This window comes from Magnolia sinica, chromosome 14 (genome assembly GCF_029962835.1).
Source record: "Magnolia sinica isolate HGM2019 chromosome 14, MsV1, whole genome shotgun sequence".
Taxonomy (NCBI): domain Eukaryota; kingdom Viridiplantae; phylum Streptophyta; class Magnoliopsida; order Magnoliales; family Magnoliaceae; genus Magnolia; species Magnolia sinica.
In genome coordinates this window covers 15,377,869-15,397,558 of record NC_080586.1, presented here as the reverse complement: position 1 = coordinate 15,397,558, position 19,690 = coordinate 15,377,869, and the positions used below count along the sequence as shown (strand labels likewise).

Sequence of the window (19,690 nt, the reverse complement as noted above, 5' to 3'; positions counted from 1 at the left end):
CCTCAGGTATGAATCAGCAATCACATTATTAACTGATGCCATATATCTTAAACAATGATATGTGTCAAGTATCATTGATCAATAACAGAAATATTTAAACTCCTAAACCTCCAAACTTTTTTCCCTATATGAAGCAAGAAATTTAGGCAATCAAAATTCAGTCTACAATCCCGCCTTTCGTATGAGCTCAATTGCGAGTGACAAACCCAGATAGATTAAGGGTCGCAGGCATGAGGCCGCCACAGCAGTCCTGGGCCTCGTGATCGGGTTAGGGCCTTTGATTTCGTGGGAGTGCCTCAATTTTTCCAACCTCGTTGGACGAACGGACTTAACTAAACACCCGGCTAACATGACCATTTGACGCATTGCATTAGCTAGGTGTCACGACTCGGCAGTTAAGGTCGTATGATGAGAGAGTGTTGGTCATTTGCGAATGTGAAGTTAGAGTCGCTATAAGGGAGTGTTGGATGGCTAGGGCATGCATCATATCATGATTGCATGCGTGTGCATTAATAAATGTATCTAGGGACTATATGTTTAAGTTGATTTTCATTAATTGTGCATGTGAATTTGATAATTTGTGTAACTTGATGTTAATGGAACCACTGAGTTGATCACTCACTCCCACTCTGGGATGGTGTTTTAAAACGCCAACCAGATCCTATCTTAGATGTAGTTATCACAGAGTCTTACGCACTGGACGAGGCGTCCATAGACTCAGAGGAGGAACTCTCGTACTTCCAGCTACTGGGCGGGTCGCTATAGTTTGCCCTAGGGCCAACAATAGGGTCATAGGGCAGGAACATTTTGTATATTTTTTGGACTATATTTATTTTGCCGGAACACAGTCCTGTGAGCTGATTGAATGCACATCATTTTGCTAGTCGAATCTTAAGGTTTAAGTTACGCTTACTTCAGTATACTTGCATGATCCATTAATTCCTTGAATGCTCATACACCAACCAAATAAATCCAAATCATTCACTTTCGTGAAGCATAAGTGACACCCAAAAATTCGAGAGTCGGGCACTACTCGACCTCCGAAATTCAGGGCGTTACAAAATTGAATGTGGATGGGTCAACAAAAGGGAATCTGGGGCTATCTGGAGGAGGTGGTATATGTAGAGATGCCAATGGGAACCTCATCTTTGCATTTTCCATAGGCTATGGGGAGGGATCCAATAACATGGCTGAACTCCGAGCGATGCATGATGGTATGGTCCACTTCTATTTATACATAAAACCCTCTAACTTTTGTTCTATTGCCATAAAAAACCCTCCCTTGTTGATATAATGAAATTCCCATATAAGCCCCTATCTTTCGTGTCATCAGTAATAAAAGCCCCTACATCAGTTTGCCAAACGAATCAGTTACATATTTTGTATATGACCAAAATGCCCCCTTGAGATTTGAATTTACTTGATTTTTGAGCTCATGTCCTAACATCATTTCCATGCACAAAATACCCATTTCTATCCCCCAAGAGTCATTTTAGTCACTTTCTTGTTAGTCAAAGTGAAAATTGGTGTGCTTTTTTACTATATCTAAAATAAATGGAAGCACATTTTGGAATAGTTATAGAAGTGGGACTTCTGTTATAGTGAATCAAAACAGAGGGTTTTATATGTCAAAATCCCTCTATTCTTTAAAATAACTACGAAGCGAGCTTGTGATGGATGATACACTGAAGCTTAGCTATTTAGAAATTGCATAAAAAATGCTAAAATTTTTGCTTATTTTGTTATTTGACTATTGGATTGGTGGACATTTATTGGACAGCTAAAAATGAAAATATCCAATGGGTTTTTTTTTTTTTTTTTTTAAATTTTATTTTAAAATTCCAAGAATAACATACCATTCAAGCAATAGGATTGTGGGATAGTGACTTAGGGCCAGTTTGGATATCACCAAATAAGTTACTTTTCTTACTTACATTAGTAGATAAGTAACTTATTTAAGAGGATCCTTAGTCTTGCTCCGGTGGTAGACTCTCAGGAGTTTCAACACCTGGTCAAGGGTTCGAGTATCCACAGGTGGTGAAATCCCACTATGGCGTGAATGTGGGTGTGTGTGCATGTGTTTTTAAAAAAAGAAAAAAGAAAAAAAAAGTAACTTATTTAAGATAAGTAAGTTTGGTTTAAGATCAAGTATAAGTAATTTTGTTTTTTTTACTTAAAGTTGATTGATCACTTTAAATTAATAAGTATAAATCAAAATAAGCTACTTGAGGCATAAATAGCTTTACAATCCAAACGCCCCCTTAGTGACATTAAGTTCCATAGTAACTTCTAGGGTTGGGTTGGGTTGTGCTTTACGATCCAAAAGAGGCTGCCATGTGTTCTCTTCGCGCATTTATTGTGTCCAGAAAACCTGGTCAGTCCAATCCTCAATTGAGCCACAAAAGTATGCTAAGTAAAAAAATATATATATGTAGGTTTGTTGTTAAAGTTAAAATATGACATTTGTGCATGAGGCATTCAAAAAATAACACTGAAAACCCTACCGAGGGTTCGGGCTAGGCTGATGGGCTTTCTACATATGACTGACAATGGGCCAGGCAATCCAAAGAGCCCAACCAAGATTTAGATGAGACTTGGACCTGTTAGCATGGCCTATGGGCAAGGGGACTTAGCATGGATGGGCCGATTAATTTTCAGGCCAAGCATGTGCTCAACTGATTTAATCCACCCCAATTTTAGGCAACCCATGCAACTTGAATGAAAACCATTGATTTCATTCCTCTGAGTATATATTTCTTTGTGCAGGTGAGGCCCACTTGATCAATGGATAGATCAGGAACATTTAAGTGGGAAAGAGGAATTTTTCGGTTTTCTAGCCAGGCCAGGTCGGGCCAGGTCCCAACAATTCTTTTCTGGCTTAGGCTGGGCCTACTAATCAAATCACCTATTTATAACGCTCTTGATCCGTTTCTTCAACTCAACGCATTGCCTTGCGACATACCCATTTTTATTCCTGCATCATAGAGAGTCGACGAGATAGGATAAACTCAAATTGATCTAACTTGCGCGGTAAAAATTCAGACCATTGAAATCATTCAAGAAATGGCACATCACCATAAAATTTCACCCTCTGAACTGTATATTTTATTTTGGTTTTGTTGGATGCATCAATTCAACATCCTATAAATTTATATAGTCTTTAAAAAACTGTATAATTGCTTACATGGTGTATCAATTTGGGCCGTCTGCAATGAAGACATCAAAGGCATCTCATCTCAGTCATGTCCGCTGGATTCTGTTTGGTGAAGCACACAAACCAGCATTTCAGAAACCTGAGACATTGGAGGTCTGAAATCTGGCTGGGGCTGGTTGAGACAAGGACCACATGTCAATAAGAGTGAATTTTAAAATATAAAAAAAATGGAGGGTTGTTTTCACCAAGAGTCTTGGTGTGGATTGCGAAAGAAGTTGGTATTGAAGTGTACCTGAATACAACAGCTGATGACATCTGCGAATTGGGACAAAGACTTGGAGGTGCATTGGCCCTAGATTGCAGGATCGACCATTCTGTTAAGAGATTCAATATCATACAAGCAGCTACCAGCCCACTTCACCAGACACTGCTGATCTCCTGCCGTTGAACTATATAATAACAAATCAGGGAATGGTGGGCAGAGGACTTGGACTGGCTAGAGAAGAAAAATCAACAGATGATTGCTCTGGGCTCTCTGTTTGTGCTGCAAAAGAGAAGCCAATCACTGAAGCTACAAGATACAAAAACCGATGGGAACCGCTATTCTATCTATTCAAACATTTCCCTTCAAAGGAAAAAAACATTCACGAATTTTAATAGAGACTAAATGCTAAGGCATTACAAATCAATAGAATCAAGGCACATTTAAAGAGTAATTTAAGTTTTCATTTAAAAGATCAAAGAGAAGGGGAAAAAATTCCTACCACCATTTGACGGACTGATCAGAAGAGAGAGCGGAGACCTGAAGCAGCACACTAGCCAGTCAAGCCCACATTTGCAGGATATATGCAGGTGTATTATGACAAGAGCTGCTACACAGGTTACTAGGAATGCAGTTGCCCCAATTATTGACCCACGCCCCAACCCTTTCTGTTGATGGCTATCATTCTTAGTTGATGTGGAAGTACTGATGTTCTGACTGCTCGGCCTGTTATCAGGAGTGATATTTGGCGGTGGACGGACAATGTTGGTTGCAAACATATTTCTCTCAATACTAATAAGAAACATGGAGATTAATTAGTGAGAAACAGGAGATTGGATATCGGATTCGTAAAAGAAACATAAGAAATAAGCATCATAAATTCATAAAATGCCTACTCTTATTACCTGAGATTTGAAATGAGTTCAAACTGCTTAGGAACAACACCGCTGAAGTAGTTGTTTCGAATGTTTCTGAAACTTAGAGCAGTTAAAATCAGAACTGTGTACTTAGGATTAAAAAGTGTTGAAGAATAGACAATCCATATAAAGTAAGACACTTAGTTCAAGACATACAGGTATGATAGAGGGAGACCAGCAAGGAAGTTAACTGATCCAGTAAATTGGTTGTTCTGCAGGTCACTGACAGAATTAACCATGGATGGTTAATGGTATATAACTCACAATCCAAAATAAAAAAAATAAAAAAATGTATAGATTGAAGGAACTTAGCCCATTAGCATACTTACAGAGCAGTAAGACTCGTCAAGGAAACAAATGAAATGGGCAGCTTTCCTGTGAAACTGTTGTAGGATAAATCCCTGAAAAATAATTTACACTTTAGAAGACCATTAAGGTGTTGCCTGAGTCCAACCAGAATAATGCTTCTCCCAACTCCCCACTATACCATCTATGGATATGTTATCAGAACCATACACTCAATGGGCCCTGCCATGTATGGTCACAGTTTAAAAGTAAATTAAACTGGCTGTTATGCTTGTCCAATTAATGTGATTTCTGAAAGTTAGTCCATCCACGGTGGGCCCACTGGAGGGTACAGTTATAATCACTGTACGCATGGCACATGTATGGTGGGGATCGAAGAAAAAATATCATTTAACCCTATAGTTTAATCAATGAAATTATGTCGGTAGAAGTGCACCGAAACTGACTGCTGTGGGTAACAGTTTTCTCGTGAAATCATTTTATTCTTTTTTTCTAAAATTAATACATGCGATAATATTTCAGGCCAAAATAATTTCCATCTATTTCATCTACATAACAAAGTCAGCAAATGAAATCTTACATTTGTTTTAGATTCTCCAGACCAGTAAATATGTCCCCAATGGAACCAGAGAGGGAATTGTGACTCAGATTCCTGCACTCGGAAAAAAGATTGGTTGGCAAATATGAGCTGGCTACTCATAAACTAGAGAATTTAACACCCTCACTCATTACAAGAACTTACAAATAACGGAGAGATTTCAAGGAAGATAAGGAGAAAGGAATATTCTGTCTCAGCCGATTGAATGCCAGGTTTCTACATTGCAGGAAGAAAGAAAAAAAATATCTTGGAATTGAGATTCAAATAAAATAAAAAAAATAAAAAAGATTAAATCCTATATAGGAAAAGGAAGCCGTAAAAAGTTATAGACATCTTACATATGGGTTGCACTGGGGGGCAAAAATAAAGGAATTACGCCATGAATGCTATTGTTACTAACATCCCTGTACAAGGGAAGAATATTTTTGAATTAGTAAAGATAAATGGAACCAAATAAAATAAAAAGCTTTGCCTGGTAGGCTTAACTTATAAAGTGCATTTAACTTCATCCAAGTGAAGCTAAGCTCATCCCACATGTGTAGATGAACATGGAGGATATTAAATACACTTGGATGAACTTAGACGCACTTTTAGATGAAATTAGATGTACGTTAGAATTGTATTGGGTCGGGGCTACAAGATGAATTTCTATAAATTGGGAGCAAAAGGAAACGGATTTGCATACAACTGCTGCCAAAACCACTTACAGTTCCTCAAGTGATCGGAGGTTAGCAAGCTCGAAAGCCATCGTTCCAGTGATTTGTAGCCCACAAATTTTGCTGTTGAGGAAATAGAAGTAAAAACAGTTTGCACAAGAAGAGAAATTGAGGACAAAGATAAGAACAAAAGGTGATGTGTTACATGGATTGGATGGCATCTCCAGAGCATTTGATTCCTTCCCAGCTTTCTCCACAGGGGTCACCACCTACAAATTTCCATCCAGTGAGTTGGGGTGGGAAGTTTAGGGAGATGTAAAGGCCCTGCAGAGTTGCGACTGCAATGAGAAAAGAGAAGGGGTAACTCAGGAATTCCATTTGATATGCTGATTGGAAGTGTGAGAATTTCTGTACTAAGAAAAAGAAGTGTGAGAATTCCATTTCGTCTTTAGACATTATTATGCACAGTATTCTCTAGGATTTCAGTTTCCACAAATAGAGCCCATGGTTCAGTAGTACCGGTGGGGTCAATTTGTCCATTTGGGCCCATCTTGGACAGATGATGTCCAAAAAATCTCCCTCAGGTTGGAAGATCCTGACAGCCCATGTGGACCCTTTTTTCAGTCGAAACTCGAATGTGGAATGTTACTTTATTTCACTTCTTTGCAATTCATGGGCCAATCACAAATGCAAAGATTAGGACTGCCTATTAGGAAGACTTTGGGCCATGATATGTCCATGGCAGAATGCAGCAGAACTGGTTTGTAACTTGTCCACAGACCCCACTTCTGCTAGGCAAAAAATAAAAAAAAACAGCTATCCTGGTCAAGGCCCTTGGTTTAGTAATCTTGACAATTGGCCCTGCCATGTATGGAACATGCCCCAAAAACCTCCTAAATGGAACAATCCTAAATTCTTGACCTTCATTCTATTGCCTGAAAATAGACTGTCGAGGACAAACACAAAAACAGCCCGCATATTCTTCTGAAAAAATGTTCATGTTTGGTGGCTAGGATCTTACAGTTTGTAGACAGAACAAACCAATAGTCTTGATCTCTGAAAAACTCCCCATTTGTACAAAACTAAAACCCAATCCTACCGTGGTTTCCACTGGGTCAAGTATCATGTGGTTCCTCTTCCCAGATACATAATACACATGCAGCAAAAAACACTAACGGCTTATGAGCCACAACACATCATCATTTCTGGCAGACAAAAAAAAAAGCCAGCATACCTGTGTGGTATTTTCACAGCAGATCCTTACTGGGACTGGACGATATGTCCTTGGTAGAGTGGAATAGCAGGACAAGATTTATGTAGCCAACCCCAATTAGTTGGGATAAGACTTAGATGAGGGTGATTATGATTCCTTACCGGGACTAATAGGGGCTAGACTCCTGTTATAGTTCACTACCATCTCAAAAATGGTGATCTCTTCCACCATACACATGTATAGAAATTCAGACCAGCCAAATCACTGAGCTGATCTCGGATGGAGTAAAACCGTAAACGAGACTGAGCAGATGATAATAACTATCTGATATATGTCGTTGAATTGGTAATACTCGCTCTGTTTCTTTTAACCACCTACCAATCAGATGGCTAGGATTGCCAAATAGTATGATTTTCAAGAAATCCTCCACCATAGTGTGCCCCACAGTTTGGATGGTTGGAATAGCAGTATGTGTGCCGCGTTAAGGAGGATTGGTTGCTACTATCTCAAAAACAGTGGTGAACTTCTACCAGAGATTCTTCTCGACTACGCAAGTGGATTCATTGACCGATGCATATGGATGCCTGGAATGGCCCAACACTCAAGAGGTAGGTCTCACCATGAGCAGGCCATGGGCCTACCTCGTGAAGTGGGTATTACACTGATCCACATGGCCCAGGCAGAGGACATGCTTTCATTTCAGTAATCTTTAGAAGTGCCAGCCTTTCACCCTTTCAAGTTAGGATAATCTCCCAAATGATCTATCAAAACTTTCACAAATATATATATACATATATATACAAACAATAAAAAGAGAAGCAATAAACATATTCAAATTACCATCCAAAGGATCGGTCACTGCTGATGTTTCAGAAAACAGTACTGCCCAGAAGATGAATGTGAAGAGAAGAAATATAATGTGATGTTTGGCCATTGATACGAGATATGTATCTATGTTTGCCTGAAAATAGCAACACAAAATCATAAGAAGATAGACAAAAATTAAGAGAGATCAGACAAAAGCGTGATATACCCCAGAGATTGCACAAAAAGAAATCAAACAAAAAGTCTGCAACGAATTTAAAAGAGAAAATAAAAAAGAAAATCAAATAAAAACATAGCTTATCAACAACTAATACTCATTTTCTTTTTTTTAAAAAAGGTAAATAAATAAAGAAGCAGAATCTTGTAAAGATTTTTGAAATTCCATTTCCAAGAAAATCAAAATATTAAAAAAGAGCCTACTGATTTCATAGCAATTGGGTAAAGAAAACAGACCTTAGAAACTATTGCCAAAAAAATGGGAGAATCTTATGAAGGGTTTTGAAATTCTGTTTACGAGAAGAGAAAGAAAGAAAATTCAGATGCTAGAAAATGCTTCTACAGATTCTCAAGAATTTGGTTCAACAACTTGACAGTACATTTTTGAACTTCTAGGATGAGGTAATTTGTCATTTGTGCAGATTCCTCTAACATCTCTACCCACTGAGGGATTCCCCTTTTTGAAATTCCTAATTGCTGGCAAATGGTTTTCGAAATTATGTTTACAAGAAGGCAAATCAAGAAAACTCAGATGCTTTAAATTGCTTCTGTCAATAGATTCTCTTGGATTCGGTTTGAAAGGACAGTAATCAAATCGTTTGCAGCTAAAAATCGCTGCAGTGAATTGAATAGAAGATTATTTTAAAAAAGAAACTACTCAAATCGAAGTCTTCTAAGATTGGATAATAAAGAAGCATAAAAAAATCAATCAATCGAGATTGTTTTCAAGAACTAGTATCTAACCGGTCACAGCTTGAAAATGCTCAAAAAGATTGAAGATTATCAGTAAAAATCATCAAAGATCACTGAATTCAAACAGGACGAAAGAAGAACACAAGTATTCCAAGATCAGATAGCAGATAGAAAAAGACTGAAAGGAAAAACACAGAATAACAAAGAAGAGATTGTAAGCATGATGATATGACAACAGAAGAAGAGCAAAGGATCGACCTTCCAAAAGATGTTTAGAATTCCAGAGATGAGAGAGAGATCCGTTGATTGCTTGAGAGAGAGAGAGAGAGAGAGAGAGAGAGAGAGAGAGAGAGAGAGAGAGAGAGAGAGAGATTGCTAGATGAGAAGGATAGGCGTCGTTCTTGCATTTTATACAAGTGCCTCGGGCGGGAAGACTGTCCTGTGCTGTATGCCCACGTGGCTCCTTTCCATTGCTTGGATCGAAATACTTACAATGCCTTTGTGGGTCCCACCCGTGTTGTTTGATCTGTACGGCTAAGATATGAGACTTCACCTGATGGATGTAGCGGATGTTACAAAATTTACACTGTTGGGCCATCATAGCTCGGGTGCTGTACACGCTGCGTACAACCGTCGTTGTGGGGGATTCCCCTCCCTCTTCGCGGCTTAGGTGTTACCCTTACCGTGTGGGGGCCACCTTGATAATTATTTTGTGTATCCATGCCGCCCATCCGTTTTCCCAGCCCATTTTAGGACGTTTTCCTAAAGATTAAGCTGATCTAAATCTCCTGTTGACCACACCACTAAAAAAAGTGGTGAATGACCTTAAAAACCTTTTTTAGGCCACAAAAGTTTTGGATCAAGATGATATTTGTATTTTCCCTTCATCCAGATCTGATTGACAATATCAACAGGTTGGATAGAAAATAAGCATTATAGATATGCTTACGGTTGGCCCGGGAAATTTTTAATGTTAGGTGTTCAATCACCACTGTTTCCTGTGGTGTGGTCCATCTGATATTTGGATCGCCTTAATTTTTTTCATAATGTCTTAAAATTATCTTTAAAATCGGATGGACAGCGTGGATATGCAACACATTATCAAGGTGGGCCCCACAGTCATAATCATCTCCCCTCTTCTTGATGGGCGGGACACCAGGGGATGATTTGCAGTGGTTTGCCTGAAGAACCGATATACGGGGGATTGCTTTTCTGCGCGAAACGTTGATCGTTAGCATTTGTATAGAGTGTTTTTTTTTTTTTTTTCGGATTAATATATTAGCACAAACCCAATTTGACAATCATATTAAGACCTCACCGTAGAAACAAAGTTATCTTCACTCAATCTACCACTTGAATTATGGATATATATAGTTTGTATACAATATTTGAATACATGCATGCCAACCTTCATAATATTTGAAAGTATCATTTTAAGCCATCTAATCTTATGATAGAAAATGCTTATTAATAGAAGACTAAGCAAAGGAGTAAAAGAAAAAGGCATCAAATACTACAACTACCTTATCAGCCAGCTCTCTCTCTCTCTCTCTCTCTCTCTCTCTCTCTCTCTCTCTCTCTCTCTCTCTCTCTCTCTCTCTCAGGCCAGGCTGAGATGACCACAAGAAATTTATGCTGAACATATGATTATGACCAAACAGTTAGGATAATCAGATCTCCATAATTTTGAGCTCTAATTAAATCCATAGATGAGGAGTGTCCATATTTCACGTTCATTCGACTCCAGTCTAATATGTGACCAGTGTGCATGCATAATCCATGCATATGCTCATCAATCCGGAACACCCAACAGATTTTTCACATCTTGGATAGGTAACCTGCCAACAAAAATGAAAAAGAATGCTGATATCCTGTAGAACATTATATGAATTGTTAATAACGATAAAAGGTTTGGAAGTAGATGGGACATTCAAGAGATGCCCCATCTATTGAATTGCCTAGATGGGCAAGAAATTTTGCTCATATTGTCCAGCTAACTTTAACATAATCCACCTATGCAATTTCACATAGGGCTGAAAGTTGGGCGGGTTCAACCTGACCGGCCCAACATTGGGTTGGGCTCGGGCAAGATGTATCGGTCCAGTCTTGGGCTTGGGCTATACAAACACCAACCTAATAAAACTTGGGTCGGGCTCGAGTTAAGGTCTTGGGTTGCCCGACCCAACCCAAACCCGATGGATATATAAGTTATTTAAAATTATAATTGAGTGTAGATCATATGTGTTGAAGGCACAAGAAATTCCAGTGCCATCGGGTCTCATTGGTCCACATAATTTTTTATGACTCAAGCTAACAAGAAACGCCGGATTTCTCTCTCCCAAATAGATTGCGTGTTACACAACACGACTTTTAGAGTAGTTGCCCTATATTTTAGCTTGTTTGTTTAGAAAAAATGAAGTTATTTATAATAAATAATTACATATATAATTAATAAAATTATAGATACAAAAAACAAGACATTGAAAATTTGAAATATAATAAACTAATGTAATAACGAAAATATTAGCATGTATCCACTGGACCGAGCCCGCTTGGATTGAGCTTGGGTTGAGAATTCCCAACCAGAGGTTGGGTTGGGTTGGGTTGGGTTGGGTTAAGGTCGAGGTATAGGATCCTTGGGTTGGACTAGGGTTGAGCACCAACCCGACCCAACCCGCCTGACCTTCAGCCCTAATATCACACCAATTTTATATATTCTAATTTGTTGTGCACCAATTCTCATGAGAACTCATCAAACAGGCATGATCATACATTGTGAACACACATGGTTAGCCAGCTAGTGGACTAATTCGGTTGACTCAGGTGAACTATGGCGCAACCAGCACTGGGTGCAAGTGTCTCGTGTAGTCCAGTTACTTCCAGTTGTCCATCTTCGGACTGAATCGGTCGGATTTGTCTAGGGCAGCCGATCCAATAAGGCTATCCTCGTGAGTTTTTCCAATTTGTTAACTAACCCAATTGACCAATATGCTAAAATTTTATAGCACGTTACAAACACATTCTATTTCAGGAATAGGCGAACATACTTGTCAGAAATTCAGGATATTCCGGTTAATATGGACAATCAAATGGACATGCGGCTGCAATACAAATTATTACAGAATTTACAACATTAAAATAAAAATGCATATATCAGGGTAAATGTAGAATAAATGGGCAGGCATTTTAGTAAGCTCTATCTATTCAAGCATTGGTTCAAAGTTCAGCTACACTAAGTATGGTTCACAATTCGTTGAGGACAATCAATCAAGGGGTGTTCACTGATTTGCATTCGATCACAAATTCACTACATAATCATTATTTGCGGCATAGGTTTAATAATTGAGAACCTAAAGGTAATGGTTTGCACCTAGAGAAAATTCAACGATTCTCCTGTGCCGCACCTAGGATACCGACTGAGCGATTGGTGGATTGACGCCCTGTGTCGAATAGGTTAGCTCGTAAGGGCGCATGCGATAGCCCGCAAAGCTCAAATTCAAAAGGGGTTAGGGGTTTACCTCTTTATCATCGTCGAGCCGCTCTCTACGGCGAGGCGTGGTCGTGGGCTCCGACAGGGGGAAAATCCCCCAAATCAACTCCCTAAAAAGCTCCCGCCTTCTCTTCTACCCTCTCCCTCACTCCCTTACAATTAGAAATTCGGATGGGAGTGAGAAAGTGAAATTTTATGTCTTAAATAGTCTGAATTTTATGTCTAAATGGCCCTAAGGGCCCTTTTCCTAACATGCATGCCCCTAGTGGGCTGATTTTTGGCTCACAGGGCTCTTTCAGGGGCCCATTGGCTCATCTGTGCCATGGGGCAGGTGCCCCATCGTAGGATGAGTGATTAGTCCAATTTTGATGCAGGGGCATCCTTGTCCTGCACTGTAACGCCCCGAACTTTTCAATACTCGAGCATCAAAAGTCCTCGAACGTTACCATAAGATTCAACATAACATGTACCTTCTTTTGACTAAATCAGTAAATAACTCTTTATCAATAGTAAATTAGACAAAAATTATTTTAAGAATTACTTGGGAACATGCCTACTACCATGAAGACCTATTAGATTTCATAATGCACTTAGGTCAGCAATAATTACCTAATTCCCATTGACCTAGGCCACTGAATCCCAAACCATGAAATTCTCCATCATCCGATCAGCGTGTAGTCTTATAGCATGCCTAGGAATCATGAATTAGCCATTCATGCCAAATTTCATCTCTTAAATCATTACATAAGTGGCTTGATCGACAGATCAACTACTAACCATCAACTTTTGGGGCCACCTGACTCTTGGATATACTTCAATCGAAGGATCAACGCCCTAAATTACATGGAGAAATGGATGGACAGAGTAGATCTCTCATACAGTGGTCATAGTAGACCCCACATGTGTGTACGCGTACACCACCATGGTGCACCCGGAACTAGTATCAACCGGTCACAGCTTGAAAATGCTCAAAAAGATTGAAGATTATCAGTAAAAATCATCAAAGATCACTGAATTCAAACAGGATAAAAGAAGAACACAAGTATTCCAAGATCAGATAGCAGATAGAAAAAGACTTAAAGGAAAAACACAGAATCACAAAGAAGAGATTGTAAGCAGGATGATATGAGAACAGAAGAAGAGCAAAGGATCGACCTTCCAAAAGATGTTGAGAATTCCAGAGATGAGAGAGAGATCCGTTGATTGCTAGAGAGAGAGAGAGAGAGAGAGAGAGTTAGATTGCTAGATGAGAAGGATAGGCCTCGTGCTTGCATTTTATACAAGTGACTCTGGCGGGAAGACTGTCCTGTGATGTATGCCCACGTGGCTCCTTTCCATTGCTTGGATCGAAATACTTACAATGCCTCTGTGGGTCCCACCCGTGTTGTTTGATCTGTACGGTTAAGATATGAGACTTCACCTGATGGATGTATCGGATGTTACAAAATTTACACTGTTGGGCCATCATAGCTCGGGTGCTGTACACGCTGCGTACAACCGTCGTTGTGGGGATTCCCCTCCCTCTTCGCGGCTTAGGCGTTACCCTTACTGTGTGGGGCCACCTTGATAATTATTTTGTGTATCCATGCGGCCCATCCGTTTTCCCAGCCCATTTTAGGACGTTTTCCTAAATATTAAGCTGATCTAAATCTCCCTTGGACCACACCACTAAAAAAAGTGGTGAATGACCTTAAAACCCTTTTTAAGGCCTCAAAAGTTTTGGATCAAGATGATCTTTGTATTTTCCCTTCATCCAGATCTGATTGACAATATCAACAGGTTGGATAGAAAATAAGCATTATAGATATGCTTACGGTTGGCCCGGGAAATTTTTAATGTTAGGTGTTCAATCACCACTGTTTCCTGTGGTGTGTTCCATATGATATTTGGATCCCCTTAATTTTTTTTCGTAATGTCTTAAAATTATCTTTAAAATCGGATGGACGGCGTGGATATGCAACACATTATCAAGGTGGGCCCCACAGTCATAATCATCTCCCCTCTTCTTGATGGGCGGGACAACCAGCGGATGATTTGCAGTGGTTTGCCCGAAGAACCGATATACGGGGGATTGCTTTTCTGCGCTAAACGTTGATCGTTAGCATTTGTATAGAGTGTTTTTTTTTTTTTTTCGGATTAATATATTAGCACAAACCCAATTTGACAATCATATTAAGACCTCACCGTAGAAACAAAGTTATCTTCACTCAATCTACCACTTGAATTATGGATATATATAGTTTGTATACAATATTTGAATACATGCATGCCAACCTTCATAATATTTGAAAGTATCATTGTAAGCCATCTAATCTTATGATAGAAAATGCTTATTAATAGAAGGCTAAGCAAAGGAGTAAAAGAAAAAGGCATCAAATACTACAACTACCTTATCAGCCAGCTCTCTCTCTCTCTCTCTCTCTCTCTCTCTCTCGCCTGAGGCCTAGCCTACATAGAAGTCTCCAAAAATGATGAAGATACAAATTTTAGGTGGACCATGTGGTCATTGAACGCCCACCACTAAAAGCTTCCTAAGGTCCACCGTAAGGTTTTTTAACAATCCAACTGATTCATTTTTTGGGGCAGTATTTTAATCAGATGACCACAAGAAATTTATGCTGAACATATGATTATGACCAAACAGTTAGGATAATCAGATCTCCATAATTTTGAGCTCTAATTAAATCCATAGATGAGGAGTGTCCATATTTCACGTTCATTCGATTCCAGTCTAATATGTGACCAGTGTGCATGCATAATCCATGCATATGCTCATCAATCCGGAACACTCAACAGATTTTTCACGTCTTGGATAGGTAACCTTCCAACAAAAATGAAAAAGAATGCTGATATCCTTTAGAACATTATATGAATTGTTAATAACGATAAAAGGTTGGGAAGTAGATGGGACATTCAAGAGATGTCCCCATCTATTGAATTGCCTAGATGGGCAAGAAATTTTGCTCATATTGTCCAGCTAACTTTAACATAATCCACCTATGCAATTTCACTTAGGGCTGAAAGTTGGGCGGGTTCAACCTGACCGACCCAACATTGGGTTGGGCTCGGGCAAGATGTATCGGGTCCAGTCTTGGGCTTGGGCTATACAAACACCAACCTAATAAAACTTGGGTCGGGCTCGGGTTAAGGTCTCGGGTTGCCCGACCCAACCCAAACCCGATGGATATATAAGTTACTTAAAATTATAATTGAGTGTGGATCATATGTGTTGAAGGCACAAGAAATTCCAATGTCGTCGGGTCTCATTGGTCCACATTATTTTTTATGACTCAAGCTAACAAGATACGCCGGATTTCTCTCTCCCAAATAGATTGCGTGCTACATAACACGACTTTTAGAGCAGTTGCCCTATATTTTAGCTTGTTTGTTTAGAAAAAATGAAGTTATTTATAATAAATAATTACATATATAATTAATAAAATTATAGATACAAAAAACAAGACATTGAAAATTTGAAATATAATAAACTAATGTAATAACGAAAATATTAGCATGTATCCAGCGGACCGAGCCCGCTTGGATTGAGCTTGGGTTGAGAATTCCCAAACCCGAGGTTGGGTTGGGTTGGGTTAGTGTTGAGGTATAGGATCCTTGGGTTGGACTAGGGTTGAGCACCAACCTGACCCAACCCGCCTGACCTTCAACCCTAATATCACACACCAATTTTATATATTCTAATTTGTTGTGCACCAATTCTCATGAGAACTCATCAAACCAGCATGATCATACATGATGAACACACATGGTTAGCCAGCTAGTGGACTAATTCAATTGACTCAGGTGAACTCCGGCGCAACCAGCACTGGGTGCAAGCGTCTCGTGTAGTCCAGCTACTTCCGGTTGTCCATCTTCGGACTGAATCGGTCGGATTTATCCAGGGCAGCCGATCCAATAAGGCTGTCCTCGTGAGTTTTTCCAATTTGTTAACTAACCCAATTGACAAATATGCTAAAATTTTATGGCACGTTACAAACACATTCTATTTCAGGAATAGGCGAACATACTTGTCAGAAATTCAGGATATTCCGGTTAATATGGACAATCAAATGGACATGCGGCTACAATACACAATTATCACAGAATTTACAACATTAAAATAAAAATGCATGTATTAGAGTAAATGTAGAATACATGGGCAGGCATTTTAGTAAGCTCTATCTATTCAAGTATTGGTTCAAAGTTCAGCTACACTAAGTATGGTTGACAATTTGTTGAGGACAATCAATCAAGGGGTGTTCACTGATTTGCATTTGAACACAAATTCACTACACAATCATTATTTGCGGCATAGGTTTAATAATTGACAACTTAAAGGTAATGGTTTGCACCTAGGGAAAATTCAACGATTCTCCTGTGCCGCACCTAGGATACCGACCGAGCGATTGGTGGATTGATGCCCTGTGTCGAATAGGTTAGCTCGTAAGGGCGCATGCGACAGCCCGCAAAGCTCAAATTCAAAAGGGAGTTAGGGGATTACCTCTTTATCATTGTCGAGCCACTCTCTATGGCGAGGCGTGGTCGCAGGCTCCGACAGGGAGAAAATCCCCCAAATCAACTCCCTAAAGAGTTCCCACCTTCTCTTCTCCCCTCTCCTTCACTCCCTTGCAATTAGAAATTCGGATGGGAGTGAGAGAGTGAAATTTTAGGCCTTAAATAGTCTGAATTTTATGTCGAAACAGCCCTGAGGGCCCTTTTCTTAACATACATGCCCCTAGTGGGCTGAATTTTGGTCCACAAGGCTCCTTCAGTGGCCCATTAGCTCATCTGTGTCATGGGGCAGGTGCCCCATCGTAGATGAGCAATCAGTCCAATTTTGGTGGAGATTGAATGCCTTAAGGACCGACTGTAACGCCCTGAACTTTTCAATACTCGAGCATCGAAAGTCTTCGAACGTTACCATAAGATTCAACATAACATGTACCTTCTTTTGACTAAATCAGTAAATAACTCTTTATCAATAGTAAATTAGACGAAAATTATTTTAAGAATTACTTAGGAACATGCCTACTACCATGAAGACCTATTAGATTTCATAATGCACTTAGGTCAGCAATAATTACCTAATTCCCATTGACCTAGGCCACTGAATCCCAAACCATGAAATTCTCCATCATCCGATCAGCGTGTAGTCTTATGGCATGCCTAGGAATCATGAATTAGCCATTCATGCCAAATTTCATCTCTTAAATCATTACATAAGTGGCTTGATCAATAGATCAACCACTAACCATCAACTTTTGGAGCCACCTGACTCTTGGATATACTTCAATCGAAGGATCAACGCCCTAAATTACATGGAGAAATGGATGGACGGAGTAGATCTCTCATACAGTGGTCATAGTAGACCCCACATGTGTGTACGCGTACACCACCATGGTGCACCCGTTGTGCACTGTCTCAAGAGGATCGGTCAGCGAGCGCTGACCCGATCAAAACCGAGCCCCTGTTTTCGCCGCACGTAACGGACGCACCCTGTCCATTTCGAAAGATGCTGTGGGCCACCATCAGGGCCCATGAAGCTAATCCAGACCGTCCATCGTGTATATGGGTTCGGAACAGTCAGAACCATGCTAGTCTCATGCGCCTATACACGCGCACGGGCCAATCACAACAGCCTTTTTGCTGCGCTAGAACGTGCGTCCGGATAACCCGAATCAACCGGCGAGAAACGGGATCAGACCGGAACCAATGTGGTGATCCAGACCGACCAAACGTTGGGAAAGGGAGTTCCTACGGTCCCTGTGAAGTCGGATCGGTCGGATTGGCATGCCATCCGCGCCAAACGCGGGAGAAGCGCAAGATAGTACGCTGCGCAGAAACAGAGTGCGGGGCGAATCCGACCCGCGGAAGGTTTTGTTGGAAGGATATGTCACATGCAACCCACCCTATAAATTCATGTGGATCTCAGTAGCCAAGGGAGAAGACGGAAAGAAATAAAGAAAGAAAGAGAGAGAGATCTGTCAGCCGAGTAGCAGCTCCAACCGCACAGGCTTCTGCCGTCCAGCAGGGAAGAAAGAAGAGAAGAAGAAAGAAAGAAAGGAAAGAAAGAAGAGAAGAAAGAAGAAAGAAAGGAAAGAAAGGAAAGAAAGAAGAGAAAAAGCAAGGAAAGAGAAACAGCAAGAGAGAGAGGGAAAGGAAGAAACGGGAGAGGAATCGGGTGTCCGCAAGATCCATCAGAAGAAAGAGATTTACCTTCTTCCTAGCCGAATTCGGAGTTGCTGAAGACATTCCGAATCTGAAGAAGCAGACAGGTTCCCGACTCCCTTCCATTCTTCTTCCTTTTCAGATTTTCTTCTTTTTTTCTTGTTTCTAAAATGGTAATACGTGTGAAAGGCTTACCGAGTCAAAACCGAGTCGACTCGGCGGGTCAGCGTGTCTGATGGCACGATCAGAATCGGAATTTAAAAATGAGGTATTCCCTTAAACAATGCTATGGAAATCTAATTTATACCTAACCATGTATACTAGGACGAGGATAAATCCATAAAGTGTGATCGGACGTTTAAGTAGGGATTAAAGGAGCGAGCAGACAATCGAAGGTGAGGGTTTTATCCTTTGAGCTTACATTAATTTAAGCTATTAAATTCATCCTAGTTTAATACATAACTTTATGGTTTTGATCTCGCCTTCACATGTATTTAATCTGGCCTTTTTCGTATTACCCGAATCTTACACGTTGTCATATGTTTCACCATCAATTATTGGCCTCTTTAGTGCCTTTTACAATATGAATTAATGTGGATTATTCTGTATTTCATGTTTACATGTCCTCTGGGAATTATCCTCTCAAGTAATTTATGTTATATTATTGGCCCTTTTGGGATTATGACATGATGTCAACCACAAAGAGAATTTCTCTGCATTTATGCGAGGCCATGGATGCAAGCCTTGCCCTGCCTCATCAATTATTGAGTTGGCTCTGCCACTCGTCTCTATATTTGAGATGACTCTGCCACTCCTCTTTATATTTGAGTTGACCATTGTCACTCTTCTCTTATTTTATTGGCCTTGTGCCGTCTATCTTTAAGGCACGGGCATGTGTCCTGTTATTCCAAAACCTTCATAATTCAGTTGATATTCTTCATGATTCAAATTCAGTTATATGTTTTATAATTCAATTTATTTCTGTAAGTGCAGGTGATGTAAGGTATCATGACTAGTGATTCGATTATCTTATCATGGACGTAATGCATTACGGGTAGCGGCCCTCTTGGTCGGCACGTAATTCCGTGGGTTGGCTGGCGTGGTGCACAAATCGATGTATGTAAATCGGTATATGTGTTACATCAACTTTTCAGGATTGGATGTCGCAAATAGTCGCTCCATGAACACATCGTGT

The 19,690-nt window shown here is 39.9% G+C and overlaps 1 protein-coding gene and 1 long non-coding RNA gene across 2 annotated transcripts in view; both read right to left on the bottom strand.

Annotated features, from left to right (window-relative positions):
- LOC131224892 (protein STRUBBELIG-RECEPTOR FAMILY 2-like) overlaps positions 1–13,508 on the bottom strand; it is a 62,916-nt gene extending 49,408 nt beyond the window's left edge. Inside the window, exons 1-4 of the mRNA XM_058220337.1 lie at positions 13,486–13,508; positions 7,947–8,067; positions 6,099–6,231; positions 5,945–6,016 (exon numbers count right to left, since the gene is read on the bottom strand). Of these exons, the coding sequence (XP_058076320.1) occupies positions 5,945–6,016; positions 6,099–6,231; positions 7,947–8,040 (299 nt within the window). The 5' untranslated portion in view covers positions 8,041–8,067; positions 13,486–13,508. The remainder of the gene's footprint in view (positions 1–5,944; positions 6,017–6,098; positions 6,232–7,946; positions 8,068–13,485) is intronic.
- Positions 2,999–3,599, bottom strand: LOC131225448 (uncharacterized). Its single transcript, XR_009161355.1, has 2 exons — positions 3,447–3,599; positions 2,999–3,326 (listed from the first exon to the last, which is right to left on the bottom strand). It is a non-coding gene; the product is annotated as an uncharacterized LOC131225448 (long non-coding RNA).
- Positions 13,509–19,690: the final 6,182 nt, after the last annotated feature.